The following is a 22684-nucleotide window of genomic DNA, read 5'->3' as shown; positions in this document are numbered from 1 at the left end:
ATAACAAAATAAAATGTACTGAAGTCAAAATTGGATTTTTCTTTGATATTTTACTTCTTCAGTGTCTTAAAAAAAAAGAAATGCTGCCGTTTAAAAGTATTTTTTAAACACCTTATAATAAGATTCCTTAACAAGCTTTATTAACAAACATTAATGTGTTTATAGGTTGTTAGAAAGACATTTATTACCACGATAAGCTGAATAATGTTTATTAACATACATAGTAAAATGCATTAACTTCTAAAGTGAGACCATTGTCTACAAAGGTCATATTAATAAACTGCTTAAAAGCTTAAAACATCTATTGACTCTCTGTCAACATTATACTGTTTCGCAGCACCTCATCTAAAGTGTTACTGATATTTCTTGCCAAATCATTGCATGAATCTCCTCCCTCCATGTTTAGCAGAAGAGCGTTTGCTCACCCTGTCCGTCGCGGTGCGTCTGCTTGTACAAAGCGAACTTGCGGGGATTGTCCTTCACCTCGAACTTCTTCAGCAGGCCTTTGATGACCTCTTCGGTTGTGTTCTGAGAGCTGATGTGGAGATGCGTCAAATAGTTCTGAGGCAAATAAAAGGAAGTTCTCTTTTCTGTGGGTCCACAGTCCGTTTCTTCCTGCTCGTCTGATGGAACCAGGCTGTGGCTGAAGCCTCCCTCAGAGCCCGCCTTCTCCACAGCTTGGACCGTGACCGGTCGACTGAGCCGCAGGTGCACCTGAATGAAACCCGTGTAGGATCCGTCTGCAGCCTGAAGAACACCAGAAAGAGGAGCTCAGACGACTGTGATGAACTACAGCTAAACAGTAACAGGACACGCTGGAATCCTCGTCTTTACTCTTTTCTATTCACTTGTTTATAAGTCACTCGTCTTTAGTAGACATTTTTACTGGCTTAAAAATGTCTGAACATTCCCCATAGCTTTGTGATCTAAGATGAGCATAAATATATGGATCAAAATTTATAGGGGTCACCTTAGGTTTAGCTTAAAGTGAATTAGAAACCTGAACATTAATGTGAAAAATAGACAATGTAATTTAAAAAAAATATACATTGTAAATTAAAAAAAAACAGACTTGGAGATTAAAAATAGATATATAAATTATAAAAATAGACACCAGAGATGTCAAAAATAGACATAAATTGAAAAAAAGGCATAGGAGATTTGAAAAATAGACATGAATAAAAAAAATACACATTTGCATATTTGAAAGATAGACATATATTTGAAAAATATATATTGGAGATTTGAAAAATAGACACTGCAATTTTAAAAAACAGACTTTAGAGATTTTAAAATAGACATTGCATTTTCAAAAATTGACAATGGAGATTTAAAAAATAGACTTAAATTTTGAAAAATAGACATTGGAGATTTCAAAAATAGACATTTTAAATTTGGGAAAAACAAGAAAATTAGAAAAGAGTTTTAAACTCAGAAGTTCACATTGTAAACTTAAAGGACATATTGAAAATGTGAAAAAAAGTAAACAGAAACATTAATCAAAAAACAAAAAATATAAATCTAAAACTATTAATCAAACATAAAATAACGTTTTTGTAACAGCTGCTGTTTTTCAGTTTTTTGCTTATTTTTGTTTATCTCCCTCTCTCCCCTGCTTTCAGTCCTCAGTTTACAGTTTCAATTCAGACTTTTGGTTTTCGGTGTTGACCCTTATTACATTTGGGGGTGGGGCTCTGAGCCCATTGATTACCGGGACACGATTGACGCGGGGTGACAGAGGTTATGGTGATGAACACTAGCTTCTATTTGGTAACAGTTTTAGATTTATAGCTTTTATTAAATTCAAGTTTCAAATTTACAATATTTCTCACAAGTTTAAAGTAAATATATTTTTAGAAATTTACAGTTTTATTTTAAAAGATGTCAACGTTTTCTTCAAGTTTCCAACATGGACGTTTGAATTTAAAACTGTTTTCAAATTATTTTTTCAAATCAATCAGGTTTTTTGTTCACTTCAACTCGATCCTGATTTGACCCCAAAGTAACTTTTGAAATGTGACAACATTTATTTTTTTAATAAACTTTTTTAAACTATAAACTTTTTAGAAACAAACAAAAACATTTAGGAAATGAAACGCTTTAGAAATGATCTGGTCTTCTGTTGTAAAACTTAATCTGTTTCCTGTGTTGCTGCATTTCTTTATTCTACAAAAGGAAGTCGTTTGTGTTTCTGAAAACTTTTCTGACATAATCAACACGGAATGTTTGATTTAGTTGTTCTATCATTGTTGTTTTTTTAGGAAACAAGCACTAAAGATGTTAAAGCAGTAAGATAAATCTGTTTTATTATTTCTGTCCATTAAGTAATGAAGAACAACACGTGTAAAAGGGAAGGTCACGTCCCTCATTAGATAAATAGAGTGTGGTGATAAAACTCACCAGGTTCATGCCATGGTTGGAGACCTGAGTGTTATACTCCTCTATCTTGGCGTGCACCTCCTCCTCCGACAGCGCCGGAGTCCCTCCTGCATCTTCCTCCTTTTTCACATTCTGCTGAAAGATGAATGAAAGTGAGTGTTGCTCTTCACCAGCAGATGGTGCTGTTTCACATGGTGCTTTGAGGTTTGAGAGGAATAAACTCCAGGATGAGAAGAAATCTGTTTTTTAGGATGCGTCTTGACTAATGTAGAGTCACACTTTGCATCATGTTAAACAGAAAAACAGGAGTCTGGACGGACGCTGTACACCTGTGCCAAGCTTCAGCATCCAGATAAACACAGAGGTTCTCTGACTCTTCTCATCACTTAGAGCGGTTATGTAACCCAGCAAATCTACACGGAGACAAGAAATGATGTGAATGGAGCTCCTCCTACATTCATCACAGCCCAGGAGAAGCCCTGCCTCCCTCAGCTCAATAATTCACCCTGACATGAAAAGTGGGAGAACGAGGGGGAGTCAAAGAGTGGGTGGCAGCAAAAAAAAAAAAAGTATGGTGTGAGGAATGATGAAAAAGTGAGTGCTGAGCCAGCCTTAGCAACACTGACTTTGCTGGGTTATTTATAGTACAGTGGGATGCATCCTCTGTCACAATGGCTTTTCTCTCCTTCCACAGTTTGTTTGCATTTTGTGGAGGGGGGTGGTGGTTCCGAGAGCGTGGGAGGAAGAGCAAATGTGGGGCAGAACTGTTTTCTGGAGGGGAGTCCTTCAGCTCCTCTGATGATTCTTCAGCTTAGTAACAAGTGCAGAAACTGAGGCGGCTTTATGATGGCGAGAAATGCAGAAATCTGGCTGGCACTGAAGAGAAGAGGAAATGGGACCGTGACCACAGTTAAGGGTAATTACACTTTTGTTTAGAAAAACATTTTGGTGAGTGCTGAGCTTCTCCTTCTCCTTTTTACAGCACCACTACCCAACGGCATAAAACCCATGTAGAAATATGACAGAAGAATAAAAACTCCTTTGCACGTCAGATCAGACACACACAGATTTATGCACACGTGTGATCTAAAGGCCAAGAAGACCATCTGAAGGGTATGGAGGAGTCTGCTCCTCTCTAGAAATCCACAACAAAGTGAAAGACGCTGACAGGAATTCCTGTGTTTGTACGAGCTTCCAGACGTGGTCGAGGCAGTGCCCGGCCCTCTCTTCTGCATACCAGCGAGAGCGACCGCTGGACAATAGCGCCGGACAATAGAGGACTTTTCACTCCTGGAAGTCCCACGGATTTCTGGCTGGACGTGAGTTGAAAGATTTGACTGTACACCCAGAAAATAAACATTACATTTATGAGATGGGTGACTTTAAATGGAGCAATAACTTATATTACTAATTATAAATCAATTAGACGTTAAGTTGATATGGAAGGCCATATATATATATTTTTTTAAATTTGTGAATAAAAGCTCAAGAACCAGAATCATATCACTCAATCCTCTTTTGCTTCTTTTTGAACTATACCAGAGCAGGTGTCAGGAATGGGGTCAAATTTTACGTTTTCATGCTTGTTTTTCTAACTGATGTCACAAACAACTTCAATGAGCGACATGTCTTTGGCCGTGACAACTTGAATGTTGACATCAGTGACTGCAGAGGGTCTCACTGATGAGAACGGACAGGAAAGGTCATACGAGTTCTCGAAATGTCACCACAGCGCTGCCAGGGTTCAACTAAAACACACTCCTGCTTTTGAAGCCAAGACATTTCTTTCTTTGACTTAGATACTTGTTTAATCGTGTTTTTCAGATGTGTTAACACATCTCTGGATAATTAGGTAAATTATTGATCGTAGTAATTTGATTTGTGAGGTCATGGATTCAAGTCTGATAAACCAAATGTTAAATTAAGGATTCATGCATTATTTCATCAGAATATCAGCAGATAATTATAAAAAGTGGAATAATTGGCGCCATAATTAGTCTGCTTTGACTAAACAAAGTCAGGTTGTTGATCAGCAAAGGAAAGCATCAACCTTTTGGCTGTGTCAATGCTGACTATAAAGCTGTTCATACATGTCTTCAAGATCTATTCTATTCACAAGTTTTTATTTTGGAAAATCCGTATCGTCTAACAGGTGTTTGCAAATACCTGTATCAGATGTCAGTAAAAAAATACATTGTGCATCCCAACAATGAAGACCAGGGATACCAGATACCTTTTAACTCCAGAGAGGTCACCAGAGACACCTAAACGACACGCTCTTTGACATACCGTAACACTTCGACCTTTTTTGTGATCAACATGAATCAGCAGATTCTGACGCAGAGAAAAACGTCTTTTTATATCAGATTCGCACCAAAATGTAACACATCATTAGCATAAAATAATGGACATCAGCGCAAAGCAGCTTTTCTCTTAAACAGTTGAAGAGTTTCGATAGTCAAAAGAATGTAAAAACTATAGCTACAGCTCCAGTGTTAAGGTGCATTCACACTGAACACGATTCGCGTGGTGGAGCGACAGTTTCAATGTTAAGTCAATGGAACAGCGTGATTTGAGCGACGGGCGGAGCGCGAAGTTCTAGCAGTAGCTCCAGTTGAGCGACGAGGCGTGAATCAGGCGGCAGAGCCAAAATTTAAATAGCTGAAGTTTGACAGATCACCGCGTCGCATCTCCCAATCAGGAACTCAGCTTTGGGCACGTGACGTTTTCAGTGACTCCATCAGCGGGTAGAATACTACTCCAAAGCGAGCATTTTTGTCCAGAACTTCCATCTTTTTCCTTTACCCTTTGGAGCCGCAGGTTTGCAGAGATCATCCGGCTACTTTGGAGCGAAGGCGGTATACACTCTGCACAGATCGCCGCTTTCGCCCCTGCAGCAGAGCTCACTCACTCGATATGTCGGCAGACAGAGAGCCGTTGTGGGGTGCAGGGTCAACCGACTTGGGCCGCATCGAGAGATTAAAAAAAGGAAAAAGGTCTCTTAATTTTATTGTTTCCCCCCCAGGGTTAATACTAAACATTTAGCCTTCAAGCTCAGCCACAGAGACACAGAAACACAGCGGAAGTGGCTGTCATACAGACACAGCCCCCTGTACCGGGAAAATATTTGAATAATAATCATATGAACCCAAACATGGAGACATGATCACTAATGTTTTTGTGGAACTCTTCACAATAAATAAACCTTGTTATCAACATAATTTGTGTCTTCCATACATTCTAAGTGAGAAATCCACAGACGCTGTTCCTTAGCGACCTTCCTTAAACCATTAGCTGGTAGCTCCTCCCACATGCAGCTTCGGAGTCAAACTCAGGAACACAATTTTTGACAGGCGCTGAGCAGCAAATTCGCAGCATGATGAAATTTGTCACGCGAATCACGTTTTGTGTGAATGCAAAGTTAGAGTAGAAGTTTGCAAATCGGTGCAAAAATAGATTTTTTATTGATTCTAAAAGAACATTTGTGTTGAGAATGATCTGATTCCTAATTAGAATAAAAAATTCTTCTGGGTGTAAAAGATCTCGTCTCACACCTCGGCTCTGCCTCTTCCATTACTGAGGATATTGAGTGAACCCACGTCACTTTCAGTGTGTGAGCGTATAGTTTTCCGACCCTCATCAGCATCTCAGTCCTACAGAAACAGACACTTACGAATCTGACTACCTAATTCAGGGCAAACTCTGGGTATAACTCATAAAGAGAAGAGAATCTGAGCTCTACATGTGCAGTTGAACAACTTAGAAACAAGTATTTGACCCTTTAACACCTGAGGTGTCGTCGGTGACGCTTAAACACAAAATCTTTAACATACTTTAACTTTTCAACATTAACACGATTAGGGCTGCTACAAACGATTATTTTAATATTCAAATAATCATAATATTTATTGATTAGTCGACTAATCGGGTATTGCGTGAAGTGGATGTAACGCACACATCTTAACCATCATTAGTTTTAAACTAAAAACTAGAAAACTTGCATTACTTGTGTGAATGCTTTTTGCTGAAAGTAGTCGCTGAAGATGCTAAAGCTGTTTGTTAAAATGGTGACGCAATTTAATTGCTGAAGGGATTTGCTGAAAAAAACAAAAGCTAATTGCCAAATGTTAAATTTGCTAAAAGACTGAAAATTTTGCTAAAGAACTATGAAAGAGCCTTGAAGTTGACCAAAATTTCAGAAAAATTTGTAGTAAAATTGCTTAAAAATTCATAATACAAACCAATTTAGCAAAAATATTTAGTGTGTGCTTAAATATGAGCTAAACTAAAAACCTTAGTAGAAAGCAAATTAGCCAAAAAAGCTAGCTCGTTGCTTAAATACTAGATAACTCCAAAATTGCCTAAAATTCCTCAATAAACTAAATTTGGCAAAAACATTAGCATACTGCTTAAATAGAAGCTAAACTCTAAATTAGCCTATAAAACATAGGTAGATAACGAATTAGCCAAAAATGTTAGCATGTTGCTAAAATAGACGCTAAACTCTAAATTAGCCTATAAAAATCAGTATCAGTAGATAACAAATTAGACAAAAAAAAAACGTTAGCATGTTGCTAAAATAAAATCTAAACTTCAAAATGGAGTAAAATTCCTCAGTAAACTGAATTTATCAAAAACGTTAGCCTGTTGTTAAAATACAAGCTAAATTCTAAATTAGACAAAATATTCCTCAGTAAAATAAATTTGTCAAAAATGTTAGCCTGTTACCAAAATAAAAGCTAAATTAGCCTAAAAAATCCAGTTGATAAGAAAAAAAAAGACATTAGCATGTTGCTAAAATATTAGTTAATGCCACGTTTGAAAATTACTATAAAAGCTGAAAACACAGCCATGAATATATTTAAGGCCTGGCATCTGAACTAATTTTTACAATAGACAAAGTTTTGGTCTCACTGACTCAAATATAAAAAACTGCATTTTCTGGTGCTGAACATTCACAACTTTGTTCAACTTTACTACACTCTGACTACATATAATATAAAATAACGACTAATCGACTATTAAATTAGTGGGCGACTATTTTAATAGTCATCAATTAGTCGACCAGTTGTGGCAGCCCTACACAGGATCAATGTAATTCCAGTAGATTCTGAAGGAGAAAAGTACGCCGCTCTTTTCTCCTTCAGAATCTACTGGAATTACATTGATCGTGTTAAGGGTTGAAAAGCACTGGAGCTCAGGTGTTAAAGGGTTAACAGCTCCCACGTATGAAACAATTCGTGTGTCTATTCTCACCACATCATGCCACACATTTGTCTTTTTAATGTTTCATCATTTCTGTGAAAGTGTGAAGCAGAAAGGACGGAGGACCGTTTCCTCCTGTGGCCTCTTCAATCACATCTCGTCTTTTGATTCTCTGGTGACACGGCTTCCCGTCACCTTACACGCCGTCAGGCTCAATTAGCTAACCTTAGAGCTCTCGGACAACACAGCTGCTCAATTATTCAGAGATGATGTCTCAACCGGGTCAGACACCAACCGAGTCCATGCAGGCATCTACATTCTCAGAATCTACGGCCACTCAAGGTCCAACTTCCACTTCATAGGTCGAACAGAGCTGAATATGTAAAGCCATTGAATGCAAATGCGAGGCAAGAGCTCAGGAAGTGTCAGGAGTGCCAACAAAACCCAGAGTTGCCATGGTAACTGCAAAGTATCAGTAAAGTAATTGCTTATACTGTGTGCGCGTACAAGCACGCATGAACTAAAGCCAAATGATCAGCTTTGTTTCAACAGAAAGCTCTCCACCCCTCGCTGTGTCGCTGTGGAGAGGAAGCCATGATGGCGTGTGCTGATGAGGATCATTAACGTTGCTGCTTAAGAGCAGAGGCGTCGAGCTTGCAAGCTGAGTCCACCAGATGAAGGCTTCACCCTCCTCCTCTTCTGAATGATGTTCTCAACCGGGAAGATCAAGTTTGATGAGCAAGCTGTGAGATCAGCGTTACACAATGCAGACGCATGACGATAACCTCCTTCCTACTCACCTCCAGGCCTGCTTCAGCTACACCACCACTTCCTCTCTTGACTTCTGCTTTTAGACTGCAAGTTTTTTTTTTTCATAAGCTGCACTTGTTTCTCACCCTAGACACAAACTGAAACACCTAACATTCTGACCATAGCAGTTTATTTTGAGGTCACAATGTCACCCATCGGATGGTGTATACCTTGACTGGCTGCTTGGGTCTGTGGAAGAACGAAGTCTTGGCGGTGAAGAAACCAAAGTCCTCGCTCTCGTCATCCAGGCTGCAGTACCCGCTGCTCATGCTGTTGCTACTGGTCATGGAGGGGGTCAGCACCGTGTTGACGGTCATGAAGAGCTTCACGAGGACAACCTCTGGCGCCGACGACAGCTTAAGGAAGTGTTGATTTGTCTTGAGAAGCGGATTTTAAAGCCCGCGTCCAAACGCCTCAAAGTGTCCGTTGGTCCAGAAAAAGTCAGCGCTCCTCCTCTGCCGCCGCATCCACAGAGTGCCAGTTCCACCTGTCAGGACCAAGCAGGTGAACTCGGATCCGGCGTCTGAGCGTCACCGGAGAACAGACCAGGAAATACAAAAGCGCACACAGACGTGTCACTTCCTCCTTGCGAAAATGAGTACGAGAATGTTCTGATGTCAAATCCAGCCCAAAGACATCTGCACTTCTTCCAGAGTTCAGGTCTCTTCACTGGTGAGCCGCGGTGGAGTCAGCTTACAGGAGGGTTTCAAGTTAACTCTGTTCACCTGAGAGCACCTGTTATACCCACCAACTAAAAACAGCATGCATGCAAAACCACATCCTGGTTCAGCTTTGCTCTGTGCTGCTGCAGCTCAGCTCCTGCGCTTGAAGAAGTATCCATTTGAGTGGAGTCCAAGCAGAGGAGAAGATTTCCCGGCTGCACCGATTAGACGGTATCCTTCTCCGTCTGTTGCTTTGGCAAAACTACTAGAGGCTGATTCCTTCTACTCCAGCTCCTCTCTTTCTCACGCCACTCCTCCCTACCCGTCTTTCGACTCACTTTCCTCCCTCAGTCCCTCGCTACCTCCCTCGACCATCTGTGGTTGAGCGCGTTATCAGACTGCGAGAACCCTCCCCCTTCTCAGCGAGCACGCTCTCTCTTTTTCCTCCTGAAAGCAATTGCACCCTGCAGAGCGCAGCCACTTCCTCTCACAGAAGCCCAGAGCCAAGAGACAGGGCGAGGCATGGGCAAACAGAAAGAGCAATGCTGATGAGCGGCAGATACGAGGGCTGGCAGCTCCTGCTTTGCATACGTGAGAGCAGCCGAGACAGGAAGCTACAGAGAGGCTGGGAAACATGGCTGCTCTGATGCAGCATGCAGTCACCACTCCAAACCATTCAAGAATGAAAATGGTATCTTTTACATGTTATTGTAGCATTTTTCTTATGATAGAAGACATATTTAAATAAAGTTAAGCTTAAAAGTTCATTTCTGAGTATTTCTCAATTCAAATTGTTGTAAATCAGGAGCAAAAAAAATCCAGTTTGAAAAAGCTTGTAGCAGTGATGTAGAAACTACAATCAGCTCTGCACAATGCCGATGCATCCACTGGTAGACAAATAGATCCACGTATGCTTTTGTTTTCCTTGTCTGAACTGGTATTTGGCTCAAAACTGTATGGCTGGATGACACCAGTATTGCTCACCAGTATTTATCACACCGATGTCACCTTGGGTTTGTGATGAGCTGAAAGCTAGAGGGAGAGCGTGTAAACAAAGTGATGATGGAAACAATCACAGGCTTACTCTGTGGTAATAAGGGCTACCAGAAACGATTATTTTAAGATGTTCCTTCAGCAGAGACGTTTCACTCATGAGGTAGAGGTTGCAGGAATGTACATAAAACATTTAGCTAATAAGTTAGCTCTCTGTTTGCGCTAATGTTAGCTAAACTTACATAGACAATGACCCCTCTTCAGTGTTCTCATACTCAGTCACGTCCTCAGGTGCTCATGCATTGCCAAAATTTTGATTAGGTGTTCGATTAAAAAAAAAAAAAAAATCAAACGACTAAAATAATCGATATAGTCGTGACCAATCATGGCTGCCCTAGTGGTAACAGTACCGCCCACAACTTAGAGGCTAGTTTCTAATGAACTGTTCCTGCCTTAAAGAAACTGTGCTTTTTTAGGTTTGGGGTAAAAATGGCATAATCGTAATTAAAAGATCACTGGGAAAGTTTTTACATAAGATCAAAAGTCGATTGAAACAAGATGGTATGTATAAAAAAAAAACCTGCAGAGGAGGGGGAGGTGGGTTTGTGGTCCTAAAGACGAGATAAGGAAAATGCTAAATGGCTGAAATGAGAAAAAGAGATTAGGCGACCTCTAACCTTATACCGACCGCACAAACTGCCCCCTCACCCCTGTCAGAAAGCAGCTGACACCACATCAGCTGGGAGACTGATGAAAAGCATGCGCCTGAACAGATGCTGCTTCTGCTACACGACGTTTGATCAAACACAGATAAGACTTTACAGGTTTCATCTGCATTTCACCTTTGATTCAGTGCAAGAGTTATAACTGCCTCTTTCCTCCATCAGTGCAATCCCTCAGGGAGGGAACAGCGACCCCCCCCCACACACACAGAAGACATATTTCCTCCTGACTTCAAGTCAATAAAGCCTGGTCAGTGTGCTGAATGTGAGTGTGGCTGCAGCGGGGACTAAAGAGGATCAATTTTTGCTGAGGCAAACACAAAGTAACAATAAAACGAAAAAAGCACGCACAATGCTATAAAGCAAGGGAGACGGGGCTGCAGGAAATGAGCTGAGACAAGCACTGCTTTCATGTTCCTACAGGTCAAGCGTGTTTGCTGGATTCTACCTCATCTTCTCCATCCACACAGTAATGGATTATGTCGTTGGTTTGGAGAGAAATAATGACAAATGTGTTTGGGACGCTGTTGTTTCATCGCTGCCCTTTTGCTGGCAGCATGTGCTAATTTGCATAAACATTACAACGCTGAGGAAAACAATAAACTGCTAGCTTGTATATCTGTTATTGTGGATGAAAGCTGATATGAATTTCTATATTTTGAAAAGCTAACACTCTCTGTATACAGTTTCGATTATGGATGTGAATATATCCATTATATTTGAACAAATAAAAGAACAATAAAACCTCCATCATCTCACTTCAGTAACACGGTGCAGAGCAGACTGTAAGTGCATTCACTCATGCTATCTGCAAGCGTAGTACTACTCATGGCAGACTACCAGCTCCTCTAATTTAGTCTAATCTGGCCGGCAGTGCGGAGTATCTGCCAACACGGAGCTGCAGGCTTGTGTGGGTAATGCAGGACCACAGTGTGTGGGAGGAGAGCTCTGCATCCACGTCCAGGAGCTTTCCACAAAGAGAGCTGCTATTCTGAGAGGCTGCATCTTCACTGGACTGACCCTGAATGGTGCTGTGGGAGAAAAACCTCACACACTTTTCACGGAAATCTGAAAAAAGGTAGTTTTAGGTATTTTTTGAGTGTGGATTCTTCACTCAAATGGTTTCTTTTTATTCAAGAGAATAAAAGGAAAGACATGATAAATGACTTCCTACTATTTCCTTCTATTTTAAAAACCCAGGAGTGAAAGGAGGAACTCAAAAAATGGAGGAAAAAATACAACAGGAGGAAAAAAAAGAGAAAAAAATAAAAGAGAAGAGGGTGATAAATAGATAAATGGAGGAGAGGGGGAGGAGGAGCCTGGGTATTGTGTCCCTGGAGTCAAAAATATCAAAAAAGAAAATAAAATGATGCAAATTTATAAGGCAAAGCAGCAAAAATGATTATTGATGATAGTTATATCTTTAGAAGGAGAGATGACGGATGTAGGTTGAAAAGAAATCATTACCTAATTCTTAGTCATCTCCACATTCTGCTCATCACAGTCCCTCTCCTTTGTAAAAATGCTTTTAATCTGAAAGTACATACCCTATGCTGAGGTCTGGTGCAATGGTTTGTGGGAGACTGAGTTTCTCCTGGTTGTCTGTCTCTCTGGTTGCAGTCGAGCTGGACTTGGCTCTCACACTCCAGGTGGCAGGTGTAGCTGCAGTCTGAGGAGCACAAACACACACCAGGTGAGTTTAGACACAAGGAGGAATCATCTTACAAACAGATTATGATAAATATCATGATTTATCCTTCAGTTAATACACCTGCTGATGATCATTCATTATCTGGTGAGGTTTTCTGTTTTGAAATTATAAACAAGATAAAAAAAAAATCACAAAGTACTTCACAGTAAAATATAAAGCAAAACACAGCGTATACAAAAGAATTAGGAAAAAGATATTTTAAAAAGACATGTTTTTAGCTGCTTTTTAAAATAAAACACTGAGTCTACAGATCTGAGAGGAAGGGAGTTCCAGAGGGATGGAGCCACCGCTGCAGGGCTCTGTCACCTTTAGTTTTTAACCAGGCCCTCTTAACAACCAAAGACCCTGGTCGATGATCTCAGGCACCAGCTGCGATGGCTGCACAAGGTCTCATATATAGTGCTAGGTTGTTAAGAGCTCTATATGTTAAAACCAAGATTTTAAAATGGACGGATGGGGAGCCAGTGCAGCTGGCATGTGAATTAGGGCTGCCACGATTAGTCGATTAGTCACGACTATGACGACTATTAAAATAGTGGTTGACTGATTTTTTTTGTTTTGTTTGTTATCATTTCAAAACGCACTTTCTAATGTTGCGCCAAGCATGGCCTTTGACACACATGTGCAATATTGCTCATCCGGGTCAGTAGTGATGTCACAGAAAGTTCTATGAAGACTCTGGTACCATAACAAACACGCCAACGGAGCTTGAAAGTACAAAACATAAATAAATACTAGACAAAAATTTCCAATATCTGAAAGATAGAAGTTGCAATAGTCAAGACAAGGAGAAATAAAAGCATGGATGAACATCTCAATTTCAGAAAGCGACAGAATTAGACTCAGTTTGGCAATACTATTTAAATTATGCAAACAAGAACCAACAAGAACCCCACATGAGAACCAAGAGATAAAACTGGGTCTAGAGTGGACCAAGTCTCTGGACTATCTGAGGCATTTATCAGGAGAACAGAAGAGCAGTCAGAAGAAATTATCATTCATCCAACTCTTAACAGAATCCAGACACCTGTGTAAAATCTGTATTTTAAAACATCCTGGGGTTTAAAAGACACGTATAACTGAATATAATCAACACTACAATGGTAAAAAAAAATATCCTTAAAAGATCTTAAAATATGCTGCAAAGGTAGTAGATATACAATGCACAACAGAAGACCCAAAGCAGACCCTTGCGGTACACCAGAGGTGAGGGATGCACAGGAGGACTTAAACTTAAAAAATAATCTACCTGATAGACATGAGGTGAACCAGTTTAGAGTGAACCTAACCCAGTGTTTCAGCCTGTCCAAGAGGATGTAATGTTTTTTTAGTGTCAAAGGCTGTGGTCAAGTCCAATAACAGTAACACAGAGCAGTGTCCTGCATCAGGAAATACAGAGATCTGAATGCTCAAAGTCTTTGAAGCTGGAAAATGGCTCCACCTAGTGGATAAATCCGGCCTCACATGCAGGAGAGTTGGTAAAACCAAACAATACATGTTTTTCTACATAGTTATTTGGGTTGACTTAAAAAACAGAAAAAAGATCCATATGAAACAGATTTATGACCTGATGCTGAAAAAAAATAAATGACTACCCCTACAGAGAGCTGAGTTATGTTTATCTTTCATTGGCTGCTGAGCTAAAAAAAAAAAAAGAAAGAAAAGGATAAATAAACAAAAGAGCGCTTCCCTCAAAAGTTCCAAAAAGGTCCTCTGTTGTTCTGTACTTTCAGCTGTGTTTCTGCCTCCTCTCTGTTGTGGTTGCAGCGAGAAGCGTGGCCTTTAATCTCACTTCTCTTCAGTGGGGGAAACCATTCGAACCAAAGAAAATCTGAAAGCTGAGTAAGAAACTCTGACTCAGACAGACCACAGACAGAAAAAAACGGATTCTCTAAATGTTCCGACAGAAACAAAAGATTCCCTCCTATAGTACATGGTTGAACTGAGCATGGCTATCAGAGGCTTTATCTTTCAGATCGCTGATCTCACATTTACCATCAGCACTGTCGCCATGGCAACATATCATCAGATGACCACTGCTAGAACACTTAAATCAAAAATGCAGTTATGTATACATCTAATATACATTTCTTTAACCATGTCTTTAATTGCTTAAGCAAAAACAGAATTATCCAAAAGAAAAAGCTAATTTGAACTCTACCACAAGCCCACTAAGAAATAAGAATTCACAAGAGGGTCGCTGCACTATAGGACAGAGAGAACGGGACCAGCAGGCTGGGTTGGTGTGCAAAGGAAAGGGAGAGCTGCCTCACTGACAGGAGGGATGGGTTAAGGAAAAGCAGGAGTTCAGATAAGGGATGCTCCTCTCATGACAGGTTAGAGGTCAGGAAGGCAGGAAGTGCAGAGAAGGCAGAGGAACTCCTTTCCTGCTCTGATTTTGACATCGTTCATTCCCTCTTTATTAGCAATAACTGCCTCAGGTCCCATTTCTGCTTCAGCTGATGAGAAGGTCTTGTTCATCACAGGACAAACAGAGGAAAATCACACCTGCATGAGACGGCACCGTCAACATGGCTGATGCAGATCATTCCCACTGATAAAAGGTTGCTCTTTCAAGCTGCCATGTCAGCGTCTTTGGAACAGAATTTTACTCCGTTTCAGCTTGAGGAGCATCCTCTCAGAGGGAAGTGAGCAGCCACCCCCCCCAAAGGGGGATCTTCAAGCTTTGCTGGAATGCTGAAGAAGCTAAAAATAGAGAATGAAAGTGAAATAATGTCAAAGTCCTTTTTCTTATGCAACCGTCTTCTTTTCTCTAAAGTCACTTGGAACTTAAAGGTAATTTCCATGGAAAGTCCATGATTCAACATGTCTGCGGTCGTGTTTCCAGATCCTCTGGCTCGTTTTCAAGTGTTGACAATATTTTTCTGGCCACAACAATAAAAAAACTGGTTGATCCTGATGTTTTTATTTTATTGAAGTTGGCACTAAATGGAGGAAATGGGTCTGATAAACGTATTCCTCTTTGACCTGAGATTCCTCAATCAGTCAGAAATATGTTGTAGATTTTCACAGGAGTGTTTATCCATTTACACGACTGCATCAGAGATTATATGACAACATTTAACAAAATTAAAGAATTTTAAGTTTCATATGTATGAAAAAAAATATTTTTTAATTGATTAATTTCAAACAAATCCATCATCAGAGCGAAGTTGACAAGGAAGAAACTTGTGCTTAAACTTGTCAGGATTTTAAGATGGGGTGAAAAATGTATTTAGAATAAACATGTAAATATCCATCCATCCATTTTCTTAACCCACTAAATCCCTCTTGGGGTCATAGGGTCACCAGAGCCTTTCCCTCTGAAAGGTACACCCTGGACACACCAGGGTCACAAACGTTCACAGATGCACGTATAGGGGCACTTCAGAGCAGGGGTATCAAACTCAATCGCACAAGGGGCCAAAATCCAAAACACACCGTAGGTCGATGGCCGAACAGGATAAACATTTATTTTAGAATAACCAACATGTAAATATTCAAAAGTAATTAGCTCTCTGTGTTTATGAACAGAAAGAAGGCTAATCTGCAGTTGTAAAGCCTTGCTTTGTGCATGTTAAATCTGTATTATTTCTCCTTATCTTTTTTTATTTGTCCAGTCAATCTGCTCTGATTTCGGCTGCATCTCCTGATGCTGTGTGTGTCTTCTGTTTATCAGGACTGTATTGAAGCAGTCTTGGCTTCTTTCTCACTGCAGGAAGGGAAGCACATGGACCCCCCCTTCCTTGGCGTTGTTCTTTCTGGTTTGTCAACTTTTTAAACAGACGCCGCCTAAAGAGAGGATCCAGGCGATGAGGCAGTTAAGAAAATACAGCCTTAAGAAAGATCAGTGACAGCAACAATCAGCTTGTGGCGGCTGCACTAACTTTCCACCAGTGGAGCTCAATAAAAGCGGCTGTGAGGTAAAAATCAAACAAAAAAAAACCTTTCAATTCCTCAAAAGAGGATTTCGCTTCTCAATCCTGAATTTTTGTCTTCTGCGTTTTTCAGTGTGTTTTTCAGGTTCCTTTAAGGTAACATGAGACGCTCCTGTTTGCAATCAAACGCTGGGCTCAGACGAGAATGACATGATAGGGGATGTGGGCGGCTGATCTGCATGTGAGACAGTGGGTGTGGAACAGACAGCAGAGGGTAAAAACACAGATTAGCAGATTCTCGGGGTCACGGAGGATGTCTGTGGCAGCAGATATGGGGGGGTGTCCTATTGTATTTAGCCCTTGTCTGTCTGAGGATGAAGAGGTCACTGGTAGCTAGAACATAAGGCTGATGACATTAACACCATCTCTAATGAACCTAAACCAAGCGATGTGGGTCTTACAGGGAGTTCAAAGCAGCTTAGGGGTCTTCGGGGGTTTTAACTAGTCTGATCCCATCATGAAGCAATTATTCATGCTCCTCTATGGCCCTCCTGTTAGATTCCAGACAAAAAACACTACCGTTTCCTTACAGACATGAGGGATTCTGTTTCCCTTTGGTGCATTCTGCTGCAGATCTCCTGTATTTGCAACCAAAGAGGCAGAACAATCGGTGCACATGCTGGCCCACCACACATGAGCAAACCCGTCTGATCCTATAAAGCTAACCCTGTGAGGTCTGGAAACAGGAATGTCATATTTTGTCTCTGCGGCGTTAATCTGACTGCGACTCAGAGAGCATCTGCGCAGCTGCAGATGTTGTCTGGCTCACGCAGACAAACAAGGGAGGAGATGCTCTTCAAACACTCCAAAGAGCTGCAAATAAACGAGGCACGCGGCTCGTTACAGTCAGCGCCATCTTTGTGGATTTCAACTTCAAAGCGTCAACAAAATGTTAAAAGCTTTCAAGATTCTGTTTATTTATCTTCACAACCCATCTGCTCCGCTCTGCTGCAAAAAAAAAATCACTCTAACCTCTTGAAATAGAATCCAGGGTCTAACAGCCTTTTATAAGTTTATTCTGAATGGGACGTCCTGGTTTCTCTATCATCAAGTCAACTGCTGTTTTCAAACTTGAACTAGAGCAAATTCCTGCAGCTCAGGTAGACCATGACATGAACTAGAAAGTTACTGATTAGTCAGACCTTGAGTTAAGACGTTGTTTTTGAGCATGACATCTATGAGGGTCAAAATGTATGATCTTTTTTTGTTTGTTTGTTTGTTTGTTTTTAAATCTTGTGTATTTGGGCATTTATTGGCGTTTTCATTAATTTCACAGTTTGATTATTCAGACAGTTTCACAGAATAAAAGAACATTAGTCAAGAAACAACCGAGTGGCATAACCAATGTCAATCTGTAACCACCACTATGCTGCTATTAGGATAAAGGCAGAATACTTCCTAAAAACAACTGTTTGGGTGTTTTAAAGGACACATCAAAGTATGATCACAACCAGTTACACAAAAACAAAACTTTTCCCAGAAGTGACTAGATAAAACATTGATAAGTATGACTAAATTATATAAATTTGAGTTTATAGACACACTTCAATGAAATTACATTTCTGAGTATTTTTTTATTCAAATTGTTGGGGAGGGGACTGACTATTAGAACTGGACAGAATATCCCCTCCCCGTGGCGTTCCAAACAGGAAGTACATGCTGGGCCCAGAAAGCCAAAATGCCATAGACTTCTATTGAGAAATGAACAGCTATTACTCTTATTTGTCAAAATAAGCATTCCTTCTCTCCTGCCTCTTTTTAACATGTCTTTTCTAAAGCAATTTTTTTTCATGATATATTTTTTTTTATTGCAAAGTTATTGAAGTTATAAACTGGCCAATCAGATGTCTCAATAACAGCATGTGGTGCCCTGCTGGCCCCACCTCTAACGTTTGACTGACACATTTTCAATGGAAGGGGTGTGGCTTTCCAACAAACTCACTCCAGATTGGTGAGAGTGGTTGCTGCTTACTAACGTCGTCTGGTTCCAAAATGGCGAAAAATGGCGACTGAATTAAAGCAAACAGCTCTAAGGCAAATTTCTAATGAACTCCCACCGCTCTATAGAACCTAAGTCCTAAAAAAACAATAGCTTTTTTTATTTTGGTTAAATAATCACAATTAAAGACCACTGTGAACGCTTTTTAGATAGATCAAAAGATGATCGGAGTGGGACTTTAACAGTATCTCTTACAAACTCAACATGCGACACCGGCTGTCGTTTGTTTGTTTTCCTTTTTAATAAACACTAACAGGATAACTGGGATTACATTTAAGAGCGTTCGACCTTATTTCACGTGTACTAGTGAAGTTTGACGGTTGAACATCAAACCTGAGTCCACGCAGCCTGTGAACAGGTCTCTCCTGTTGCTCATCAGAGGAACATTCAACACTATCAAAGGTAGAATTCAGTGAAAGCTTGTCATCCACAATTACTACGATAGAGGAAACAGCAAAGAGGAACTGCAGCTTCTTCTTAAAAGGATTAACTGGGTTTCCAAAGTAGGAGAACCGACTAAAAATAGCTACAATCAGTCTGCTGTGGTTCTCGCTGGCGGTGCTTTTGCTCCATCTTTGAAGGCTGATGAAAGCATGACGTTCCTCAGGTGAAGCAGAGACAGCCTGTGATTCTCAATGGATGGTTGGGTAGAGCGCGGCACTTCTTGTTTTCTCCCTCAGTCTGTTTCTGTGAATGAATCAATGCGTCTGCAGCACCATTTTGTCCTCTTGTGCGTTATACTTTTTTTCTCTCCAACAAAGCAACACTTTGCACTCATGTTTCATTTAGAAATCGTCACTCGTGGAAAAAACGAATCATTAGAAAAGACATTTATTTGGGGGAACATGAGAAAATCAATGCCGTGCAGCTTCCAGAAGCCTCACTCGTCTCAAATTTCTGCTACAAATAAGAAAATCAATACCCAGAGTCATTTGAATGTTTTTTTTGGAACGGATTGAGAAGCTTCTGCTCATGTTTTCTTGGAAGGCAAACTTCTGAGGCGCAAAAAGAAAACAGAGATGCTGCTGCTGCTGTTATCTGACCTCTTTCCAGAGTTATTCTGTTAGTGACGGCCAATCTGCATGCAGAGCTGACGCACTCTTAGACACGATGTGCTCTCACACAAAAGCCAGGCAGATGGATCGGCCAATGAAGGGTAGAGACAAAAGCAAACGGGGCTTGAGGGCATTGCGGTTCAAAGATAGACCGACTGCTGCACACAAAGCACAAATATTTTGGCCTGCAGCGTTTGAGGCCAGTCCACCTCAACCTGTCCACTCATCGTTTTCCCTTTTACACAAAAGTGCCAACGCTTCAATCCACAAACTTCCAACTGGAATTCCACCTCTGTGCGTGCTCCTAATGCGTCTCCATACCTGAGGCGTTCAGCAGAGATCCGTTAGAAGACGAGCGCCGGAGGATCCTCAGGCTGTCACTCCAGGAGCGGGACTTGGGCAGCCTCTTTAGCAGCCGCCCCAGCCGCCGGGACACCTGACCGAAGCAAGCGCTGCCGGCATCCCCCTCCGATTCCCCCCTGACCTCCTCCAGACACAGAGACACCTGGCCTAAAAACGTCTTACCCACCCCTTCCATCCGCCCTGACCCCACCTTCGCACCCTCCTGCCCCGGCGGAGTACATGCTATCTGTGCCATGGACGGAGCATGGTGGCGGCACCACCCAGCCGGCACGGTCCGGTGCGTGTAACCGTCACTGGACCTCCTGTCCTGCCGCCGTCTGCCCCCGTCTCTCTGTGGGCTGCCCCAACGCCAGCCCCCCCATGGCCCCCCCCTGCCATCCCAGCGCAGCCACTCTGCCACCGGTGCCACGCTCCGAATGACCAACCCTCTCTCCAAACGCTCTGCCACCCCTCCACCTGTTCTCCGTCCACCTTCCTCAATGCTCGCCAGCCGTCTGCCTCCTCTGATCGCCTCCGGAAAGGTCCTCCTCAGAGAGGAGATTTCAGCTGTTCGACCTGTTCTGCTCTCGTCCTGCTGGTTCGCTCCCAGCACTGCACCCTCATCCTCTCTGTGAGTCGACTGCAGCACCCACACACTCTGCAGTAACAGCCAGCCCGCTTAAAGAGACAGACACCCCCAAATACAGCGCTGTCTGAACTCCTCTGCGTCTGCCGCTGCTTCTTCTTCTTCTTCAGAGGTTAAATATCGTCTGCAGCTGAGGGCACCTCAGGGACAAAAAACTGCTGACATCACCTCCTTCCCTCTTTCCTTTGAAACTCCTCGTCTTTGTTTCTGAGAGGTGATGTGAGAACCCATAACAGTGACATCGCTCGTCCAGCATCACTCAGTCTGTATGAATTTGGTTGAGATGACGAGCTGGTTATTAATATGCACCGAGAAAGTCGGAGAGCCGCCGGGAGTTCTTCCTCCTGCCCTACTTTAAAAACGAAAGACTTTGGAGGAAGAGGACGCCCTGAGTAGAACATAAAATAATCATAAACCAATCCATAGGAAATGCATTTAGGCTACAGAGGTGCCGACAGTTTTCCTGTTTGGGTACGATGCAAACAGAGAGCCTGAAAAATCTCCATGCTGGTCTGTTGCTTAAATGACCTTTCTGTTAGGAACTTCTCAGGCCCTGCAGACCTCCAATGACTTCCAGCGAGGACAACCTAAATATAGCCTGCCTCAAAAATCCCCACTCTGCATGCAGCAGTGCAGCGTAAAGCCACGCTGGTCTGCATGGAAATAACCCAAAACCTGCATCCTCTACATCTGCGCACAGCTACATGTTATAAAAACATGCTTTAATGGAGGTGTTATGTAATGGATGCTTGACTGGAGATGTGATCACTTGGCTCGAAATCTGATTCAGTCTCGTTTTCTTGCAGGTTGAGCAGCAGAGATGTGCTGCAACATGAAAGTTGTGAGTCAACAAATGTCCTTCCATTTTTATCTGCTCTCCGATTGGAGGGTTGATAAGCAACATCTGGAAGTTCTGCAGAGACTGGGCCTCGGCGTGTGGGTCAGGGGAGGAGATCAAGTCGGAAAGTGATGAAGTTTAAGGAAAACATCATTCCTGGTCTCAAAAGAAACATCGGGGAGTTTGTGGGAGAAAGGAATGCCAGTTCCCAGGATGCTTAGGGACACGTGTTTGTGGATATAAGGAATTCAGAGATGGACAGTTAAGATCAACATTTTTAGCTCCAGTTTTAAGATTTAAAAAAATTCTTGTGAGGTTATACTATCCAGCAGCATTACTGTTCGTGTTGGCTCAAGAGCTCATGTATTATACCGTCTTTTGGCTCCTCTAAAGAGTCACATTTGACGTTTTATTCACGGTGTTCACACTGGAAAAGCAGGGAGGGGCTTCTTCTTCTTTTCTTTTTCTACTCCTTACTAGCGCATGTCCGTCACCTAAAGTTGGAAGAGGCTTGCAGTTTAGAAATTTGTCGTACAAATTTGTGTAGCTACACGTGAACATTAGAGTTTTGAACTACACCCATTTACACAGACTTTTCAGCAAAAGTGGCAAGTTTAACGCACATTGGAAAAATAGGGGTGCCACAATCAGTCAATTAGTCACAACTATGCTCACTATTAAAATAGTCGATGGCTAATTTAATAATGGATTAGTGGTTTTCTTGTTTCCCCCTCAAAACTACGGTTCAAATCTAGTTTTAAATGCCGGAAACAAATGAAGTAAAGAAGCTGCATGATTCAAAAGAGATCTAGCAAACTATCGTCCTAATTGTCTTTATTTTTAGCTAGCATATAGCTTAAACACTCCAAGTTTAAAGCTAACGATGGTGTTTTACATCCAATTTACAAACGCTCAGATTAGTTGACTAATTGAAACAATAATTGGTGATTAGTCGAATATTAAAATAATTGTTTTTGGCAGCCCTTTTGCAAAGGGCAGTGTGTAGTCTAACCACTGACAGTATAATCACTGGACATCTCAACCTCTCCTCTTTCGTGTTTGAAACAGGAAGCACCCGCTGGATTCAAGAAGGTCAAATACCTTTAACTTCTACTGAGACATTGACAGTTATTTGTTGTTGTGATAAGAGGGTTAAAGAAGTGAAACTTTTCTTTGTACAATATGTTCACATTAAATTGTATTGAAAGACAATGAACCCACAAACCATTCTTTTTGGCCTGCCTGAGTTCAAGAAATTTTAGCAGCAGGGATTATGTCATTATTTTTTATACAGCATCACTCGAGTTAATTTCTTCTTTCATTATCCTATCAACCAAACAAATTCTACTGGGTATAAATACCTGGTGGTCCCAACACATACATC

At 41.3% G+C, this 22684-nt stretch overlaps 1 protein-coding gene across 2 annotated transcripts in view; it reads right to left on the bottom strand.

Annotated features, from left to right (window-relative positions):
- Positions 1-22684, bottom strand: part of rassf5 (Ras association domain family member 5) — a 29085-nt gene that overhangs the window by 2182 nt on the left and 4219 nt on the right. Inside the window, exons 2-4 of one of the 2 annotated variants that reach the window (XM_024269477.2) lie at positions 12319-12440; positions 2401-2514; positions 426-747 (exon numbers count right to left, since the gene is read on the bottom strand). In XM_024269477.2, the coding sequence (XP_024125245.1) occupies positions 426-747; positions 2401-2514; positions 12319-12440 (558 nt within the window). The remainder of the gene's footprint in view (positions 1-425; positions 748-2400; positions 2515-12318; positions 12441-22684) is intronic. The other variant, XM_024269478.2, reaches the window with a different exon arrangement.

This window comes from Oryzias melastigma, linkage group LG5 (assembly GCF_002922805.2).
Source record: "Oryzias melastigma strain HK-1 linkage group LG5, ASM292280v2, whole genome shotgun sequence".
In the NCBI taxonomy this organism is placed as follows: domain Eukaryota; kingdom Metazoa; phylum Chordata; class Actinopteri; order Beloniformes; family Adrianichthyidae; genus Oryzias; species Oryzias melastigma.
Note: the sequence above shows the minus strand (reverse complement) of the source record. Positions and strands in the feature narration are given on the sequence as shown.